This window comes from Girardinichthys multiradiatus, chromosome 15, assembly GCF_021462225.1.
Source record: "Girardinichthys multiradiatus isolate DD_20200921_A chromosome 15, DD_fGirMul_XY1, whole genome shotgun sequence".
Lineage (NCBI taxonomy): Eukaryota > Metazoa > Chordata > Actinopteri > Cyprinodontiformes > Goodeidae > Girardinichthys > Girardinichthys multiradiatus.
Window position 1 is genome coordinate 21,007,008 of NC_061808.1, and position 21,089 is coordinate 21,028,096.

A 21,089-nucleotide genomic window follows, 5' to 3' on the forward strand; every position below is an offset into this window, starting at 1 on the left:
CCAGTTGCAATTAAAATGAGACATAACAATCTATATAATCTAATTAGGTATGAAAATTTAAGTGAGAGTGGCACATGTAGTGTAATTTGTGTTGGGATATCTCTCTTGGGAAATTGTTCTTTGTTGTATAAAGAGGAGTAGACGAAAGGGTTGTAAAGAAAAGGAGAACAAAGGAAGAAGCTGCAGGATATTCAAGATTTTGACAGCTTTGCTTCTTCTCAACATTTAGATGGAAGACAAAAAGAACGCACACTGAAATTCAGGCACAGAGAGCATAAGAGAGAGAGGCGCTTCACCTAGAAGTCTGAAAATCTAATTTAAGGTATTTAGCAACAACATCAGAATACAGTCACACAAAGAAGAAGAGCTTCATGCTGAAAGCAAAGCTTCAAAAACATCTTCAGAGGAAATCTGGTAAAAACGTCTCCCGCATCTTAATTACCTGCTCACACATACACGGCGGTACCTCAAATACCATTTCTCTGGCTGTAATAGGAGGATAAATCAGCGTTTTGCTCACTTTCTGGCAGGCATCAATACTGACAGAATTGAAGGAAGGTGTTGGAGGGCTGGACATCATCTGATCAGGATTCAGCACACACAGCTGAGTTTTACCCTGTGTTTTGGAGTGCCACAGCTCTGAGGCTTTGTGTGACAACAGCAGTGAAACAGACAAATGGAAAACCTCTGAGGAGAAAGAAAAAAAAAAGCCATAGTGCTAATGCTAAATCTAACTGGGAAGGAAACAGGGTTCCAACAAATTTTCCTTTTCTAAAATCCACATTTTCAAAACTTTCTACATTTATCTGCCCATTTTTATGACATAATGGACGCTTGAGTGAAAAACATTCATGTAATTGGTTTAGTCATTTGCCCTTGATTTTGAAAAGACAAAATCTTAACAAAACAAGGGTCTTAAACTTTAGATCTCGTCAGCTGGTGTCATGCAACTTTTAGATGTGTTTCTGCTTCACCACGCCTGAATCAACTAATAAGGTCATTAGAAGGTCTCTGTAGGAGTTGCCTGCACATTGACCAAGTAATTCAGCTATTTGATTCAGATGTGTTGAGCAGGGATGCATCTAAAAGTTGCCAGACACCAGGCCTCAAGGGCAGGAATTTGAGTTTTTTTACCCATTTCAAATTTTAGATCAGTCCTAGCTGAATTTAAATGCTTTGTCATGCATCCGAATCAAGCGTATTTGACCAAACCTGGGTCCAGTTTAAAACCAAGAAGTGAAAGGATCCAAAATGGTCAGTGTGAGTTGGAAGAAAAACTCAAGTTAGTGATGCAGCAAACCAAAAATGCAGGCTATTATACAAATCTATATTAGTGTAAAAAGCCTTTTTATATTCATAATTTCAGTTTACCTTTTAGATAGAGGAATAATTTAAGCAGAACCTCAAACTTTTTTCGATAATCAATTTAGCAAATTTTTTTAATAGTATATTTGGAACTTGATAAGAAATCTAATTCCAGACTTGCCAAGACTGCAAACAAGCCCCTGTGTTGCCATGAATAGCCTCTAACGCACAGGATAAGCAGCTCATGAAATGCATCAGCAATTAAATTAGAGGCACCTTCACTTTGTTTCACAGTTGTTAACATAAACTGTTAACCGTATTAATTAATTAACTGTAATTAACTGTTTTTTGTGAAATGGTTAAACCAGTAACACGATTTTTGCCTGTTCGCAACAATTTGCTGTTAATGTTCCATGAAACGTGAGGTCACAGAGAGAGGTGAAAAGCATGCCAGTGATGAAGGTGGTGAGGGGGGAACGTACTCGCAACTAACGGATTTTTAAGCTTGTAAGCTTAATAAACAGTGTCATGGTCAATATGAGTAAGTTGTCACACTCTCTCTTGTTCAAGCATGCAGTGACTTGCCGAAATGATCACTGATAATATGTCCTCTGCATATTACCACGTACAATAACCACCTACTAATCAAGGTTTCTGAAAATTGTAGAGGCTTCCTTTCTGCTTAGAGGTTAGTTTTAATTCCCCATTGAACTGTTCCATATTAAGAAGAAAGACATTTTTGAAGGAAAATCTTAAACTTTGAACCACAAAGAATCCAAAGCAGGCCGCAGAGGTACTGAACAGGGAAATGATGGGAGTCTCAAAGTGGCTTATGGATCATTTTCTGTCCTTAATGTGCGTTTCTCAATCCGACAAAGTCAAATCAGTGATTTTATTGCGCGAAGCGATGAAGTATATTAGTTCAAATATGTGAGTGTTGTTTTGGATTCCCAACTTAAATGTGAAGCTCACATTAGGAAAGTTTCTAAAACTGTAAAAATGTATCTAAACTGCTTTCGTCAGATAAGATCATGTTAGTCTGTACATGCTGCTAAATTATATTTTCATTTTTGTCACACATTTCTTAGTGTGCAACTGTCTGGGGCCAAACTAGCCAATCCGTGGTAAAGTCTGTGATCTCTTCGGATAAACAGCGGTAAAAGTTTTAAATCTAAAGCCAATGAAGTGTAAAATCTCTTCAGGTCAATAGTTTCATACATTTGTCTTTTAACTGTGTTAATAACCTTCTCCAGAGGTGGTTAGTCACATGATTTAATGGCTTCCCACAGTAGGGGTCATGACAAAGAGAGCTGGAAACAGAGATTGAAATTCAATAAGATGCAAATCATTTGGACATTTTTCTCATTTAAAGGACACCAGTTCTGAAATAGTTTGCCACCAGTAATAAAACAGTTGTTTTACAAATCAACTTTTTAATTGTATTGGAGTCTGATTTTACAGTTGTTTTTAAATGAGTTTCTTTGTATTATTAGTTTTAAAAGTTGACTTCTAAAAGCCTAAACAGGCTCTAGGCCTGCAAATTAACCTTTGACTAGAGGCCCTATAGACAGAACAACGGTTTGTTTTAAATGTAACATTGTTTTATGCCTCGTCCCTGCTCAAATTCATTTAAAATAATAATTTAAAAAGTCCTGTTTGCTGCTAGCATTGTAGGGGGCACAGCAAACATATGAATAGTGCCGAACCTAAACCTTTTATCCATGCTGCGTGGTGGAGGAAGTATCAGTGGACATAAAACTGAAAACACTATCCCCATGACGATCCACGCTGGTGGCAGCATCGTGCGGTGGGATGTTTTTGGAGGAGATGGAGGTCAGTCCTTGAAGAAAACCTCCCAGATGTTGCCAGAATACTTTAGACTGAGGTGGAGGTTCACCTTCCAGCAGGACATCACAATTCATACATCCAGAGGTATAAGGGACATTTTTTTGTCAAAGCATAATTATATTGTAGAATGGCCTTTGCCAAATCCAGACCAAACCCCAATTAAGAGTTTGTGTTAGTTAATGTGTAAGGACAGGTTAAAGTATCAAAACAAAGTAACAAAACATGCTGACCAGACAGCAGACAGAGTCAACATAAAATCAGCATTTGAGTTGACCAGTAAGTTAGATGGGTATTTTAGTAAAGACACCAGAACACAACTGAAATTTTGCAGGAGTCCAGCAGGGTCAATGTGAAGTTCAGGTTCAATATTAAAAGTTATATGCACTCACTACTCCACTGTATGACATGTTATTATATACTTTCTTTAAATTGTATTCTGAGGAGCCAAAAGAACTAGGTTGAATATTTTACTAACGTCAAGAAAGTTTTGATGTTTAAAGTTTTCTGAAATTGACCCAGGTACAGCTTACATATATGAACGGACTGAGGAATGGATGGACAGAATGGAGTGTGGGAATTAAATAAAATATTTTATTCTTCGGAAATGATCAAACATATTTTTTCTAAGATAAAATAAGAGTGCTTTTTATTAGATCTTGTATGCAATTTGCCAAATTCATGGATGCAGGTTTCTAAATGTATGCTGATGACATGGTTTTATATGCAGCTGGTTCTGTGGTCACACATAAAACCTCTCCAGGACATAAAGCGAGCATCAACATGTTAAATACCTTACCTGAACTAAAACTAAAACTAAACTCAGACTGATATAATTTCAGGATGAAACTAAGGTTCTTAGAACCAACCCTTCAGTCATGAATGTTCACTACCATTGTTTAAATAAATTGATAGATTTGTGTCTTGTTAATTAATGTTAATTAATTAATATTTTGTTTTTAATCCATGTTGCATTTGATGTTTAAACCTTCCATCATTTTCTCAATGTCTTTATATAACCAAAAGCCCATCTAGAGAATCGTATTTGTTAATATGCAACACTTGTCAGTAAAGTGACATTCAGGATTCATTAAAAGCATCGGATAGACAATTAAGCCAATTAAGTGTCTGCATTCAAATTAGAAGACAATAACACAATTCAAGGGTGGTGAATTAATTTAGCAGTTGTCACTCTCACCTTACAAGGTAGCTCTTGAGCCCACCACTGTATGTGATCACAAGAAGCTCTGCTGACCACTGAGCACTTGCTGTGTACTCCAAGAAGATCAGTCCTGCGATCGCACAGCTGAAATCTTTGGGGAAACTCACCACCTGGATCAGAAAACAGGCATTGTAAAAGCAGCCGGAGCAACTTCCGTTGGATTTTAAGAGCAAAAACATGTAATTATCACTTTGTATCCCAACAAGTGTTTTTATCTCAACAGTCATGACATGCAAGAGATGAATAGAAAACAGACAGCCTTAAAATGAAGAAAGCAATGATGAGACAGGCAAGCCAGGGAGGCAGACAATAAACGACAAAGTTAAATAGACAGAAAGCCAGGGAGATGAGGGGAAGGAGAACACACATGGACATCAGTTTTTTTTCTGCACATGCACACTTTCTGTCAAATTCACTTTTTTTTCATCCCCCAGAAGTAGAAGCAAGTCAGTGACAAACAGTGACAAACTAAAGGAAGAGCACAGCAGAGCTGAGGGGAGCTGATGTAAGTGTGTGAGCGCACTCGCTGTCGGCACACAAAAAAAGCAGAAGTGCACTAAAGGAGCGAGGCTCAGAGACTTTCAAAAGGTAAGTGTGGCTGGGGAGAAGGACGAGTGTCTGCGCTCGCCGTCTGCCTGAGCCAATAGAGGAGTGGAGGAAATGATGAACAGAATCCAGGAATAATAATATACTGCACACAGAGGACATTAAATGAGGCAGGGAAGAACGATGGACTTGATGGGAGAATTGGGAGAGATATTGACACAGACATGCGATGACGAGAGAAATGTGACAGCAGAGACCTGAGGGAAAGACTGGGAGAGTAGGCTGTGAAAAATTTAAGATAGGAGTTGATGAAGATGGGGATAAAAGAAGGAATGGGACACCATGAGCAGAGAAGAAGAAGCGGAAGAGAAAGCAACAGATAATGAACTACAAAGCCCACATGACAGGCAAAAGGAGAACAGAGTGTGTCTGACAAGCAAACATGTACTTCAAAATGTGACAGGCAGCTCAAAGTGTTTCACAGAGCAGCAGTACAAGTCTCGCCTGACTCGTCCCAGGAGGATTATGGATGTCTGAATCCTCATAATCATCTTGCTGTACTGTTACAAGTAGAGCTGTACTGATTGCAGTTTGTAATGAATAATTTTTCAAAAGCGCTGACATGGAGATTTTGGTCAAGTTCCTTGTGAAAACCGTACCACCATAACCATTTTCATTATTTCTGATGCACAAATCAGGCTTTTCTAGACCAACACCGCTTTCTGTTTTTCTTTGAGGTCTGCTAATTTCATCTTTTTCTATGCAATATAAACATTTAACAGAAAATAGTGCTGCATGTTATTTTTACAGATATTAGTTATGACTCCAAATTAGAAATAAAGGAGGTTATTCCCATTTTTGCATAACGCCAGGAAAAACGACACCCTAACACACCCTGCATGTTTTCCCAATATTTTGGACATATAAAATCAATTTTAGCATTTTTCTGGTAATGAGTCAATTAAGACACTCCCAAATTTATTCCTACCTAAAATGGCTAAAACTACACATAGGCATGTCACATCAGGTGCACATACAATTACCATTACTCAGCATTTTGAAGCAGGTTTTCCATGTTTAAACCTCACGCATTTAGTTTGGTGTGTTCCTCTATGTTAAGATAATAGTGAACAACATGGTAAGATTGAAAAGGTTGTCTGATGCCTGCATATAGACCATTGTAGCACCTCATGAGTCTCACAAGTGACTTAAAAAGGTTTTAAAAGAGTTTAAAATCAGCCATTGCTCTACACAGGAAATATTCTGCAAGTGGAAAACATTAAAAACAATTGGCAACATGACCAGGTCTGGGCATCCAAGCAAGTTAACCCTGAAAGCAGGCCGCATGATGCTAAAAGTGGTCCTCGGAAAACACTAAATTGTCATTAGCGGACATACAGCAGGCTCTTGCTACTGTTGATATGAAAGCGCATCCCTGTACAATCAGAAAGAGACTGCACAAGTTAAAGTTTTATGGGAGGTGGGAGAAAACCTTTGCTCTCCAAGAAAGACAATAGCCAGACCAAGGTTTGCCAGAGAGACCAGGACTTTAGGTGCAATGTTCCTTGGACAAAGGAGTCTAAAATTGAATTATTTGGACACCAGAACAGAAAACATGTTTTGGCATAAACCAAATAAAATATTGCAGGAAAAGAACTTCATACCAACTGTGAGGCATGGAGGTGGAAGTGTCATAGTTTGGGGAGACTTTGCTGCAGGAGGACCTGGCCAGCTCAACATCACAGTACCCACAATGAATTCTACTGTGTATCAGAGGGTGTTTGAAAAAAATCAAGCTGAAGCATAACAGGTGCCTGCAATATGACAATGACCTAAAACATACCAGCAAATCCAGCAAGAATTGGCTGAGCATAAAGAAAGGGTAAGGAAAGTCCTGGGCCCAGACCTTGATCTCATAACAATGCTGTTAGGAGACTTGAAACATACATAAAAGAAACCACTCAAACATCTCACAGCTGAAAGCGAGGAGTGGTTGAACGCTGTGGCTACAAGGAGCGTTTAACACAAGTTTGTCAACCTAAGGGGAAACACTGGCTATTAGAGGGTAGGGGCTCCTTTTTATCTACTCAGAATACAAACTTTTTGTTATTTTTTCAATTATAATTAAAATAAGTTAAATTATTTGTGTTTACGTGTTAAATTTTTTTTTTTTTTTCAGAGATACATAAAAATATGCACCTCATTGTATGTTGTTGACCTAAAACAACTAAAAGAAAAGTGTATCGAAGGATGTGCAGCTTGCTGATTTGTAGGCCAAAAACTGAGGGAGTTCTTAGTTTTCAAAAAAAAAGTTCAGCAAAAAAATATAAAAATACACACAACAACCCCGAAAAAGGAGCATAATGAATGTTGTGTAGTTTATTACTAAACACAGAGATAGCATGGATTGACTGACAGATTATGTCAATCGGTTGGGATTAGCATATTTACCGGAGGGATGACAAAGAGTTCACTGCCAATGAGGTCAAAAAGGCGAACAGTGCCTGTGCTGTCCGCATAGGCCAACAACGTGCAGTCGTAGCTCCATGCCACCCTTCGCCACTGAGGGTTGGGGTCCTTTGGCACTGTGGAAAATGCAAAGAAAAATTAATCCCAAAATTATAAACAGATAATTCAGGAGTTAAAGCTTTTAAATTAGGTCAAATAATACAGCATTGTTGCATTATCTCTCGTGTAATATGGGTTTCTGATGATGAATACAGATTGGAAAGAAATGCTTCCAAGATTCAGACCAATTTATTTGTCACAAACAACATGAATAACATCTTAGTGATTGTGTCTTAAAGTAGCACACTTTTACTTTCAAGCTCACAGCGAGAAGAAAGGACGAGAACAAAACGCAAGAAGAGGAAAAAAGAAGGTGGGAGGAGAACAGGGGATCATAAATATAGCTTTTACTGAAGCCTAGGCTACTGTTTTAGGAATCTGCTGGCTCAGCAGAGCTGCGAGGGTAACCATATCGCAATGATAAAGCACAACCGTGCCTGCTGGCATGTGCTCAAGGCTTCGCTGTCATCCTTCCTTCTGACAGAGGGACCAGGTCGGGCTGGCAGGCCCCAGGTACTGGGCCTGTTGTGGAATGCTTAATTTTCACAATGAATGAAAAAGCGGAAAGTGTGTGGGTGTGTGTGTTGAGGTGGGGGGTAAATGGGGTGACACCTCCAGAGAAATCAACAACAAAAAAACCAGCATATTTAATTTGTTTTTAACATTTCTGGTTTAACAGATTTAATTTTTTTTTGGACAACAGGGATATAACACTGGCACTGCATCCTAGCAATATAGTTATGAAAAGGCAGGTTATGTTTTTTGAAGTTGATATCCCATAACAAAGCTTCTGGCATTTATCGGACTGATTTTCATGGCCATGTAATGCTGCTGCAACCCCTGGTGGGCAATAGCACTAACGAACGTGGGCATCGGTTATTGTATGACTGGAATTTTAAATGAAGAACAAAGAGAAGAAGTGGGAGGCGAGGCAGATAAAGAAAGGAAGGGAGAGGGTAGGGACAAGACAATGAATCAGACATAAAGATTATTAAAAAAAAAAAAAACAACATAATGAGTGCTCACATTTCAGGGCCAATGTATGAGGAGCACATTCGGAGCCACACACCTTATCAGACTTCAGACATTGAGGTTAAACGGATGCTACAGGCACAAAACTCTGTCTTTCTCTTGTTCTTTTGCATCTTTATATTTAAATCCCTTTTTTATGGCTTCCCTCACAAACGTATCTCATCTCCCATTATAAACGGCGGACAGTATGTTATGCGGTGGGCTTCATTTCCACATAGATGGTTTTTTCTGAGGAGGTAGGAAATTAGATGCTACTGTGCCTTGTTTTTTTGTTCCTGCACCCCCTTTTAGCAATAGTGGAGGCGGAAGAATTATACCCAACGACCCAACAGAAGCCTTATATCTGAAGCCTTGCAGATGCATTTATCACAGCTCAACACTTATGAATTATGCACAGGGGTTTTGAGACAACTCTACTGTAACAGAGGCAGACACGGGAGGGAAAGGATGGGGGGGTTGATACATAGGTGTCGATGCAATGAGAGGACACGAGAACATATGCGCGCTCACATACACGCTCATGCTCATCCATTAAGAGAAAATGGCATTAAAGGCAGGATCATAGAAAAATCCATTAGAACAAATCTCCGTGAAATGAAATGAAGTATGAGAAAAATGGAAAAGAGAGATGAAATGGAGAGGAAAGAAAAAAAGAGGGAGGGAGGCAAGAGTTTACACGCACCCAGGGGCTACTGTTATCCACACTATGAACCATTAGGAGCAACGGATCAAAATGACTGCTAGCCAGAGCAGAACGGATATGGTGAGGAGGTCCGAAGGGAAGGGTGGGATGACAAAAATAAAGCAAAAAGAAAATGACATAGAATAAGAAAAGAAGTAGAGGTACTGCTAAACCCACACAGGTTTCACTGAGAATCTGTTACCTGTTCCTGCTTTGCATAGGTTAAAATACAGGGCTGTACAGCAGTATTTCTCTGCTAAGCAGACACTTTAATGAAGTTATTGGTTTTGTCACACTTAAATGTTTCAGTTCGTGAAACTAATTTCAACATCAGACAAAGATAACCTTAACAAATTCATTTACTAAAGGGAAAAAAGCTATCAAACCAACCCAGCCCTATGTGGGAAAAGAATGAATAAATTAACTGTGGTCAATCACAACCAAGACCTGATGACCTCTGACAATATGACCTAGGCTCAAAGATCTGCAGATCAGTTTTCATTGAGACAGCCTAGAGGCTGTGCAGAAATATGTATGTATAGTATCACAATTCAAATTGAAATCACTGAATTTCTTTGTTAAATCACTGAGTTTCTTTGTTAAAAGTTTATAAATGTATCCTCTTTAGGCTTTTTATAATAGGGCCTAAAAGCTACTTCCACAATGTTTCTAATCTTGGCATGAAAAGCTCTCTTGGAAACTGTGATCTCTGTTGTATAAGATCATTTTAATAAACCTCACACTAGTTCTTAACACATCAGCGAACAAATAAATATTTTCTTCCACCAGCGTCACCATCTTATTTTCTTTTCTGTAGAACCTAAAGATCCCATTACAATATGGGGATGTGATTTCAATTGTCTCTAGGCAGCCTATCAGCGCCCCAAATAGAAAAATAATTATCATTTGAATTAGAAAGAAAATAAGGCCAGGGGCCTCCCATGTCAAGTTCACCAAGCATTTGGTATACTGGGATGAGTGAATTTTCATCATTGCGGACTGTATAATGTAGCATGAGATTAGGTAACATCATGAAGTTACTGCTGCAACATTTGAGTCACATTTAAGTTTATTTCATAGCAGTGGTCCATTTATTCTGTATGCTTGGCATCTTTAGGTTCCAACATTCATGCCTAGAGCTATGCAGTATATTAAATCGATGCCCACTAGGGTTCAGTGACCAAGACATTAAAAATCATGCAGTGTGGCATGAATATTGGGGTGAGAAAAAGGAAAGAAGGGTGAGAAAAAGATGGATTTATTGTAACCGGTATCATCATTTTAACTTTCAACAAACTCACATAACCTCCTTTCTTTCAGCCCTACTCATGCTGCAGCATTTTAACACGTCCAAAGATCTCCGGCAGCCTCACTAAGTTGAAGATCAAATTTCCCTATGATACACTATGAAATACGTGCAATGGTGGAATGTTATTCACTTAAATCTGGAGATCTTCATGCAGTGATGCATTAGTTTGACAGGGGCAGTACCATTTTTCTGTATGTATTTATATTTCAATAAAGAAAGAAAAAACAATGCACAGACAGGAGCTTCTTTACTCCAAATATCAACATCCACAGACTATTTTTATAACTTTGCACAACTTAGGAGAGCTTCTGTTCTTGATCAATATTTCTTTTTTGCCTGTTTTTTTACTTCTGCTTTATTGCACATTAATTGTTAACTAGAAATTCAAAACATTGATCTTTGATTTTTTGGGATAACTTAGAAAAATAATTTACATTTTTCATAATTTGCTTTTCAAACTCAAAAACAGAGATGATTACTTTCTAAATAGAACTAATAACCCATGTTTTAACACAGAAGTCATTAACACTTAAATAATTGTTTGATTCTAAATCTCAAACTTAGTACTATATTTTGTATATATTAATTGAAATATATATACCTGACTTGAAATCTGTATGGTTCGATTGAATTGACTTTATAAAGTGCCTTGAGACGACATGTGCTGCGAATTGGTGCTATATAAATAAAACTGAAATGAATTGAATATCTGTAATAATTAGTTTTATTTACTAAGATCCAGGTCTTGATAAATCCAGGTGCCTTACTACTATTAGGCAGTAGTGCTGTAATTCATGCATGTAATATGTATTCAAGAGCTTACAGAGGTCAACAAAGGCTAATAGCTTCAATGCTTCTAATCTGATTGGAGCTGGGTCATTGCTGCTTGCAGATATATTGTTCCTTTGTGTGGTTTCTATGGCAATTTAACCACAACCACTACACTTAAAGCTACAGCATCTGACAATATTACATAGAAACACACAACATACACACACACACTTTACTATATAACATTTTTTCTTTTATATGGCAAAGATGTGTTTACTATAGTGTGCTATAGGGATTTAGCTTTCACTTACCATGAACTACAGCCTACAACTAATACTACAAGAGGAGCGGGTCTTACCCTGGCATTTCCCAATGACAGAGCCAAAGTCGTCTCTCACAGACCTGGAGGAGAAAATGCATACATGAACAAACACTGTAAAAGCAGATCTGAATAACAAGGACATGCACACACTTCAACCCCACATGTTCTGATACTAACTTTAACCAGTGGATCACAGAGGTGAAACTAAAGACAGAATGCTGACCCACAGCAACAGGCTCAGAGAGCTGAAATTAACCACAATTCAACTTTGCAGGAAGGTGGTAAATAACAGGAACTCACTCAGCTCCTGCAGATTTATAAAACGTATAAAAGGAACATCCTTTTGCACAAAGGGTCAATTGGAGCAAATCTTTACAATGAATGTAAATTAAACTCCTGCTAGACATTTATAAATTTGGTTGAAGACATGTAGGCAACAGAGAGTTGCCAAATAGACAGAAAAGTTTTAATCACATCATTTTGTTCTATTTATTACAGTGGCAAAAAAGTGTGTATAAAAAGGTATCTAAAAAAATCATCGCAGTCTTTGGACATAAATCTATCACTGTTTTTAGTTAGACATTTAAACACAAATGGTTCTCTACAAATGAAACATTTAATTATCAAGAAATGTTGCTGTTAAATTATGCTTATTAAATAGTAATTCAGTACCCAAGTTAGTTTAAGTTGTGCTGCTGTACTGCTAAGAAGACCATAATTACATCCAATCATATGTTTAACTGAAACACAGCCATTTTCTTGATCCTCTGTGCAAACCAAAAGTTTATGTATGGCTCTCGAGCAGACACCTAAGTGACGCTGTCCCACCCCCACAATCTAGAGCTACTATCATTTTAAAGATATTGAAAAAAGTTCACAAAAGGCCATCCAGCTGACCTTGAGGTAAAAACTTGTTGCGGGTCTTTTCTGCAGAACGTATCTAAGGTTTGCCCTAAACATGGTAAACCTTTCATTCATCAACCATTATTGTAAAACACACAAAAATTATGTAATAAATAAAGATTTTAGCAGCACAAAAAAGGCCCAATTACCATATTGTTCTATGCAGGTAATCTGGGAAAGCTAGTTGACCTTTGATGATCTCTACAAATAGAGCAGATGTTCTTGTGGAAACAAAATAACTATTCCATATTACTTAGAATGTAAAAACAAACCATTAAAGTAGAATTAGACTCAAAATTTCTGTTGAAATATCACATATTTATACTGATGCCACTGAATATTTTGACCTTTAAAATTGTGTACCAGCTGTAAAAAAATAAATAAATAAATAAACCTTGACAGAATCTTTTTGCAGGCAGCCATTGAGTAAAATTAAAGACAGCAGGCACAGAGCTAACAGGAAAAGTGTAAACCTTTTTTTCCTGATTATTTGCACTATATTGTTTCAACAGATTTATAGTTTCTAACTACCCTCAAAAATTCTGGTAAATTACGCAGTGAACTGCCACCTCAATCGGGTCATGTAGGCATGGGTTGTATAAAAATAGTACTTTTTGACACTATTACGGTTTTAAAAACAAAAACAAAAACCTAAATGTTGTAATACTAATTTTTATCAGTTTTAACTTTTGAAAAACAAGGTTCAAATCCTAACTGAGTCGCAAGTATTGAACCTTTGTGAAGATCAATAAACATTTGTCTTACTTGAATGACATGTCCTTGTTCTCATTTTGAATAGTGGCTATGAAAATGGGCATCTGTGTCACGTAATATATAGCCCCCGAGGAAACACAAAGTCATAAATTACTAATCAAAAGATCCCAACCTTAAAAAGGTAAAGCTTAAATTAAAAAATGCATCTGTAACATTTATTTAACTATATTTTATAACAAGAGATTTTTCCCCATTCAATTAATAACTTTTATTACTTTTATCGTAATGTTTTTAACACATCCTTACAAGTGGTGCAAATCCTACACAGCTGACTGACAGCTCTTGGTACCAGGTGGGGCTCCATAATCATTGAGAAAAGCACCACCTCTGAAATTCACTGAACGAGTTTAAATTTATGTAGGTTTTGCAACTGTGACTTCTCAAACTGTGTTTTTCCGTGCAACCTCACACAACTAGCTCAGTTTAATCACCACATTACGTCAGTAAAGTACAGTGTTCAACTAAAAACTAGATACATCTGGAAATGCTTCTTCTACAATTTGCACATACCCATTTGAAGAAGCATTTGATTAACAGCTTCAAAAGGACTGAACAGCAGCAGTTAAGTGTGTGCTAAATTAATTCAAATGTTCTCCACTGAGTGATTACATTGTTACCGACTGTACTGGCTTTAACCAAACGGTTCACTTTTCTCAGGTGCAAGCTGAACCTGGAAGTCTTTTAAACAAAAATGTGATAAATCACCTCATTAATTAAAAAGGCTCTATCGCTCTCACAAAGAGCTTTTAAAGACGAGATAGAGGTTTGTAATTACCTAATTTCCACACACTGGTCTTGAACCACCGCCAACAGTTTGCCATTACTGTGGAGTAAAACAGGAGAGCGGTCAGGAATGAATGAGAAAAAGAAATGAGAGCAGAAGGACAGAGAGGTAAATAAAAAAGGGGTAAACATAAATAAAAAATAAACAAGTTTTGTGTGTCATCTTGTAAGCAATGCAGAGACAGGAATAAGAAGCCAGGTTGGGTATTAACACCCAGATCAGGTCATAGCCAGAAACATTTCATCGTGCTTTGGTTGAATTAACAATTGCCATTTGAAAATCGGCCTTTTTAACTAATTTGTCATTTGGAATGAAGACGAATTGTTAGTTGAGGAGAGATGAGGCAGAGCGGCCGAGACTCTCTTATTGATTAGAGAGAAAAGAAAGCGAGACAGTAACTGTATGTTTCTGCTGTACCTTGAAAGAACCAGCTGCCAGTTGATTTGCTTGTTTGCCAGTCGGATGAGACCAAGAGGCAGAGATGAGCTGGAGGGGCTGAGGGAGGAACCAAGAAAATAAATCTATTAAAAAGTGATTGTTTAAAAAAAAAACTTGAGTAAAAATGCCATAGTTTCACTTTATCCACACAAAAATATAAAAACAAAATATATATTATATGATTTGACTGGATGGTACTCCTTTAGTTTCCAAGCAATAACTCTGAACCAGAAATCTTTCCAAACAGCCAACTTTGTCTTTTTTAATGGAAATGAAGAGTATCTTAGCCTTCTTTCTTTTTTGTATTTTTTTTGTATTTATGTTGCAGACCATTTAACATACATTTACATGTACAATAGTTAAATTACATGTAAAATGTTGTTTATTATATAGCAAAACAAATGAGTAGAAAACACAATACATAACCAGGGGAGTTTCCCAAAAACTGTGTTTTAAACAAAGCCTGACCTAATTGGCTTAATACAGTTCAATGATCCTTTCCACAACCGCTCAATTTATCACTTTCAAGTTTTCCTTATTTGGCGTTTCTACCTTTAAACATTTCCTAGTAATTCCCCTTTTTCCTGCTAGTAACAGGATTTTAAACATTTTAACATTTACATTCTTTTTGCTTAGCATATTCAACATTCCCAAGTAAAATGTTGCAAAAGTGAAAGGGAGATCTGTCTGAAGATTTCCATACACTGTTAAGCTCCATCCAATATTTCTCAATAGGACAGCTCCAGAAAATGCAAACAGGACTAGCAACACTTTCCCCACAGCCTCGCCAACATCTCTTATCCTGATGTTTTATCTCAGCAACATGTTAAGGAATATATTACTTTCCATTTTTGTAAGTTAATATTGTCCCAACCTCCTCAGGTAAATTTATATTAGCTGACTGGAGATGTGCAGCAACAGGTGGGTGGTGGGCAGTGCTGCATTACTATATGCTGCATACAGCCGGAGAAACTTGTTGGCACTCTGGCACTTTCTCTTCCATCTCATTGAAAGGTCATTGAGGAATGGAAACAGTATCCAAATATCAAAACAAAAACACTGTAAATCCTCGGTTTACATTGATACTGATAACTAGTCTTTTCTTTGTTTTCAACCTTATGAAAAATAGTAAAAATCCAACACATAATTTATTTGAACTAATTAACCCAGTTAAAAAAATATGTGTAAAATATGTGTTCATTAACACCCTTTAAAATAAACCAGAGACAATAAGAAAAGGTCGTGGTAGCCTAGTCCGAAAACATGTGGGATGCACCACTGAATGCACACATGCTGTCAGCACATTATTACAATCCTATCGTATAAATTCACTCCTCCTGAATATAATTGTCTTTAAACCACAGATGATTATTAATTCAGCTTCAATATGCTAATTCGTGTAGACGTTGTAGCAATATAAGTACTTAAAAATCTGGCTTTTCATGCATGCATATGCACACATTTCACACTCTGACCAAGTTTTGTGCAGGACTTCATCATGAAGTCAAGTAGAGCTGAAATAAATTATATCCTGCAAATGATGTTTCTGTGATTGTTAAACCATGTCCAAAGTTTATCACCCTGAAGCTGTTATGTAGTAGTGAGTTGGTAACAGTACCTCAAAAGGTAATCTACCTGAATATGCTGGCTGTTGTCTCTAATGAAAGTGTGTGAATTACCTGTCAGGTAAAATATACAGAATGCGATGGCACCCTAATTAAGAGAATTAGTCCTTCGAACTGATTATCGATAGGTATGAGACTCAGCTTTATTAATGAGACTGATAAGATTTGTGGTAAATAAATAACAATTTAACAGCCTCATAAATTACTGCAAGAGGACTAACTAGATGACAGTTCCCACGGGACACACTGAGCGTGTCAAAACATTAGAGAAAGCAACACATGATGCCCCAAATGGCATCGCCTACTAAGGCAATAGCCGCACCATGGTGCACGTTTCACATAACACTAGAAGCTGTGGAAGTTTATTAGTTCCTGTAATGTCAGTCTACTGATTGGATAGCTCCACAGGCCTGAAGCCAGACCATTAACCGTCTACATAATGGCATTACTGGATTTCTTTGTTCAAATTAAAACACAATTCATTAAAAAAAAAAAAAAAAAAACAAACAAACAAGAAAATTAAATCTAAAATTAATTGGCACAATCCCTCTGGCAACAATCCAATTATAAAAATAATTTGTTTAAATCATAACTTATTTTTATTTCTAGGTCTCCCACTCCACGTCGGTCTTTAAGTCTGCTGAACATCACTAGCCTTGTGCACAGTAAAAGGTAGAAAGTTTATACATTCTAAGAACTCTGAACCTTTTACGTAAAATAAAAAGAGACTGGTGTAGCTTGAAGAGTTGTTAAATATTTAACATAGTTATTGATGGTGTTAGCTAGGCCCCCTGCTGGGTGGATAAGCAGACCATGAGGCTAGACCATTACAGACCTCACTGCTTTAAAGAGTGACGGCTGCTTTAATGTCTTCCAGCAGGCGGTGTGCAGAGAGGAAGGAGCTGCCTTGGTGAGCATTTCCTGATTTCCACTGCCAGTAATGGTGGAAATGTACATCATACAAACAAGCATGTCCAGATTGAGAGGGCTATAGATGACCTCCTTAAATTGTGACTTATTTTCTTCATTTGTATGGTCTCTTAATTGTGGAATCTAATTGTAATTGTTGTGTTGTTGTGAACTTTTCCTGCCTCTTGGCCAGGACTCCCATGAAAAAAAGAGGTTCTTAATCTCACTGGGACTTTCCTGGTTAAATAAGGGTTAAATATAAAAGAAAGTGTGAGTTGAGTAATACATTAAGGGCTGAAATATAAGGAAAAGCTGAATGTATCCTCCCAAAATGCTACATTTCTAACATCACTGAACAGTGCATTATTATTATTATCAAAAATATGTAATCATTTGAACATTTCTGTGATTCTCAAGCTAAGCTGTAGTAAATATAAGTCAGGTTATTTACAGGATTTATAAAAAACAAGTGTTCTGCAGCTATATGAGCTAGAGATGGAAGGTAGTCCGGTAAAAAATCTGCATCATCACAAGAAACCTTGCATGCAGAATGTCATCTAATTAGAGCTTAAGGTGTTCTTCTATAGGTATGGGTTGTTGCTGCTGACATTGCAACTTTATGTTGACTTAACATGTTGTCTTTAAAGCAGCTTTAAAAATATGTAAATAATTTCCACAAAACAATCTCAAACAAGTTCGATTAGTTTTTGTTCAATTAAAATGTATCAAGTCAAGCAATTGGATTGATTCTTGAACTTAATGAGGTAAATAACCCAGACTTATTTATTCATTTTTTATACTTTTTCAAAGTTTATTTATTTTCATGGTGTTGCCTTTTTTATATAGTTTTATAGCTTTCTGGTAAAGATTGGAATAAAGATATTAATTCACAGATATAAAGGGTTTCTTTAATCAAACGGTGGGCAATATGCAGTAAAAATTGTGACAGAAGTTCCAACACTTCTGTTGCCATTCAAGTCTGACAACAATAACAAACTTACCTATACCATAGATAGTGAAGGAGCAATCGGAACGGTCCTGTGGAAGATTTGTGACAGTTGGTGAGCTAAATTTGACATTTCAGCAAATACATCCCATCCTGGTTTGTTCAATTTAAAGCAGGTTTATAGCCATAGATGGTCCCACTTCACTTGGTTGTAACATCACAAAAGTAAAATGTTTAAGGGATAGAAATACTTGTGGGGGACAACATCTAAACATAGTTGTTACTGGCCTTGGAGATTAGAATGCTAACCACACCTAGTAGTCATGGAAACTGCTGCTGCATTAAAGAAAGCAATCCTATTTTGATCAATAAAGTAGGGTTGCACAGTTTATAACAAATGTATCATTATTGCAATAGTACTGTAAACAATATGGATATCACGGAGAACTGCCTGGACTACAATAAGTGCTAGCTGGTTTTTCAAGTACCACACATTCAGGCTCTCTGTGCCTGTAATATATACGGTCACACATGTTACAGCATTAAAATATTTTAGAAGGTAAAGAAGTGGTAAAGCGGGCATTTTGGGGTCAGTTGCTGAATAGATGACTCATTATCTGGGGTCCATGCTGTCCGGGATGAATGCAAAGAGCAACACTTTTCATATTGTTATCTCAGCATTCACCAATAATCATATATTGCATGTTTTCCTACCCCATATTCTGATGGATGCATACTAAGGTAGATCACCTAAGTCATCTACTAAACACTTGACTGTTTTAATATGGAGATTGAGCCCTTAATGTGGAAAATACACTGCTCAAAAAAATAATGGGAACACTTAAACAACACAATATAACTCCAAGTAAATCAAACTTCTGTGAAATCAAACTGTCCTCTTTGGAAGCAACACTGATTGACAATCAATTTCACAGCTGTTGTGCAAATGGAATAGACAACAGAGGGAAATCTTTGGCGATTAGCAAGACACTCAATAAAGGAGTGGTTCTGCAGGTGGGGACCACAGACCACTTCTCAGTACCTATGCTTTCTGGGTGATGTTTTGGTCACTTTTGAATGTTGGTGGTGCTTTCACACTCGTGGTAGCATGAGACGGACTCTACAACCCACACAAGTGGCTCAGGTAGTGCAGCTCATCCAAGATGGCACATCAATGCGAGCTGTGGCAAGAAGGTTTGCTGTGTCTGTCATCGTAGTGTCCAGAGCCTGGAGGCGCTATCAGGAGACAGACCAGTACACCAAGAGACGTGGAGGAGGCCAACAACCCAGCAGCAGGACCGCTACCTCTGCCTTTGTGCAAGGAGGAACAGGAAGAGCACTGCCAGAGCCCTTCAAAATGTCCTCCAGCAGGCCACAAATGTGCATGTGTCTGCACAAACGGTTAGAAACCAACTCCATGAGGATGGTATGAGGGCCCAACGTCCACAAATGGGAGTTGTGCTCACAGCCCAACACCGTGCAGGACTCTAGGCATTTGCCAGAGAACACCAGGATTGGCAAATTCACCACTGGTGCCCTGTGCTCTTCACAGATGAAAGCAGGTTCACACTGAGCACATGTGACAGACGTGACAGAGTCTGGAGACACTGTGGAGAGCGATCTGCTGCCTGCAACATCCTTCAGCATGACCAGTTTGGCAGTGGGTCAGTAATGGTGTGGGGTGGCATTTCTTTGAGGGCTGCATGGCCCTCCATGTGCTCACCAGAGGTAGCCTGACTGCCATTAGGTACCAAGATGAGATCCTCAGACCCCTTGTGAGACCATATGCTGGTGCGGTTGGCCCTGGGTTCCTTCTAATGCAGGACAATGCTAGAACTCATGTAGCTGGCGTGTGTCAGCAGTTCCTGCAAAATGAAGACATTGAAGCTATGGACTGGCCCGCCCGTTCCCCAGACCTGAATCCGATTGAGCACATCTGGGACATCATGTCTTGCTCCATCCACCAACGTCATGTTGCACCACAGACTGTCCAGGAGTTGGCGGACGCTCAGGAGACCATCTGCCATCTCATCAGGAGCATACCCAGGCATTGAAGGGAGGTCATACACAATACTGCCTCATTTTGACTTGTTTTAAGGACATTACATTAAAGTTGGATCAGCCTGTAGTGTGTTTTTCCACTTTAATTTTGTGTGTGACTCCAAATCCACGCCTCCATTGGTTAATAAATTTGATTTCCATTGATGATTTTTGTGTGATCTTGTTGTCAGCACATTCAACTTTGTACAGAACAAAGTATTTAATGAGAATATTTCATTCATTCAGATCTAGGATGTGTTATTTGAGTGTTCCCTTTATTTTTTGAGCAGTGTAAATACAAACAAATTTTAAAACAGGTTCACATATAACAGAAGCAATATAAAGGAGATCTCACCTGTTACTGCTTTTGCAATTAAAGACGTACTGTACTCCTTGTTGCCCCGTAACTGCAAAATGATAGGAGACAGAATCAATAATTCATCTTTGTCTTTCAGAGACCAAAACTACATAGGACTTTTATACTGCTGTTACAAATATGTAAATGAAGGCAAAAGTAAGTACACTGCATGCAACAATTATTATGATTGTTTAAGTTGAAGCATATGTATGTATATAGATTTTTTATTCTTTAACTGCATGAAGTATTTACATCTTGAGTCTTTTGAACTTTGCTCTCACAATATTCAATGAGCTTGTTCAATGTTTCTACTACGTGGCTTTGCGCTGCTGACATGGTTAAGTTCACCTTCTGCATGCTTTCTTAACGGGTAATGTTTCAAAAACAAAGGCGAACCTAACGACCACTGACTAGATGTCTGAGGTGACGCACCTGTGTGTCAGTCTCCGGCGGCCATTCCGTAATAACAAGTAAATCGTACAAGATGTTTTCCTCTTCGCCTTCCATTAAACTGTTTTCAGCCATGATTGCCACAGCTGTCAGTAATCTCTCCTATGGCAAGCAGAGTGGGAAAAAATACAGCAGGACCACGCAGTTTTAACGTGTAGATCGCCCTCATAAAATTGGTTTGGTGAGGTTTTTTGTGTGTATACGCTTTGCGTACTATAATGTCACATTTATTTAACAATATAAATGTATTTTGTGCAATT

General features: G+C 37.8%; 1 protein-coding gene across 5 annotated transcripts in view; it reads right to left on the reverse strand.

The window, feature by feature from the left end:
• nbas (NBAS subunit of NRZ tethering complex) overlaps nt 1-20,978 on the reverse strand; it is a 233,695-nt gene extending 212,717 nt beyond the window's left edge. For 2 of the 5 annotated variants that reach the window (XM_047387102.1, XM_047387101.1), the window contains exons 1-8: nt 20,812-20,968; nt 20,377-20,428; nt 18,037-18,073; nt 14,481-14,558; nt 14,055-14,102; nt 11,639-11,682; nt 7,370-7,503; nt 4,349-4,482 (exon numbers count right to left, since the gene is read on the reverse strand). In XM_047387102.1, the coding sequence (XP_047243058.1) occupies nt 4,349-4,482; nt 7,370-7,503; nt 11,639-11,682; nt 14,055-14,102; nt 14,481-14,558; nt 18,037-18,073; nt 20,377-20,428; nt 20,812-20,904 (620 nt within the window). In that variant the 5' untranslated portion in view covers nt 20,905-20,968. Of the gene's footprint in view, nt 1-4,348; nt 4,483-7,369; nt 7,504-11,638; nt 11,683-14,054; nt 14,103-14,480; nt 14,559-18,036; nt 18,074-20,376; nt 20,429-20,811 lie in introns of all 5 variants that reach the window. The other 3 variants (XM_047387103.1, XM_047387100.1, XM_047387104.1) reach the window with 2 other exon arrangements.
• Between the last annotated feature and the right edge of the window lie 111 nt (nt 20,979-21,089).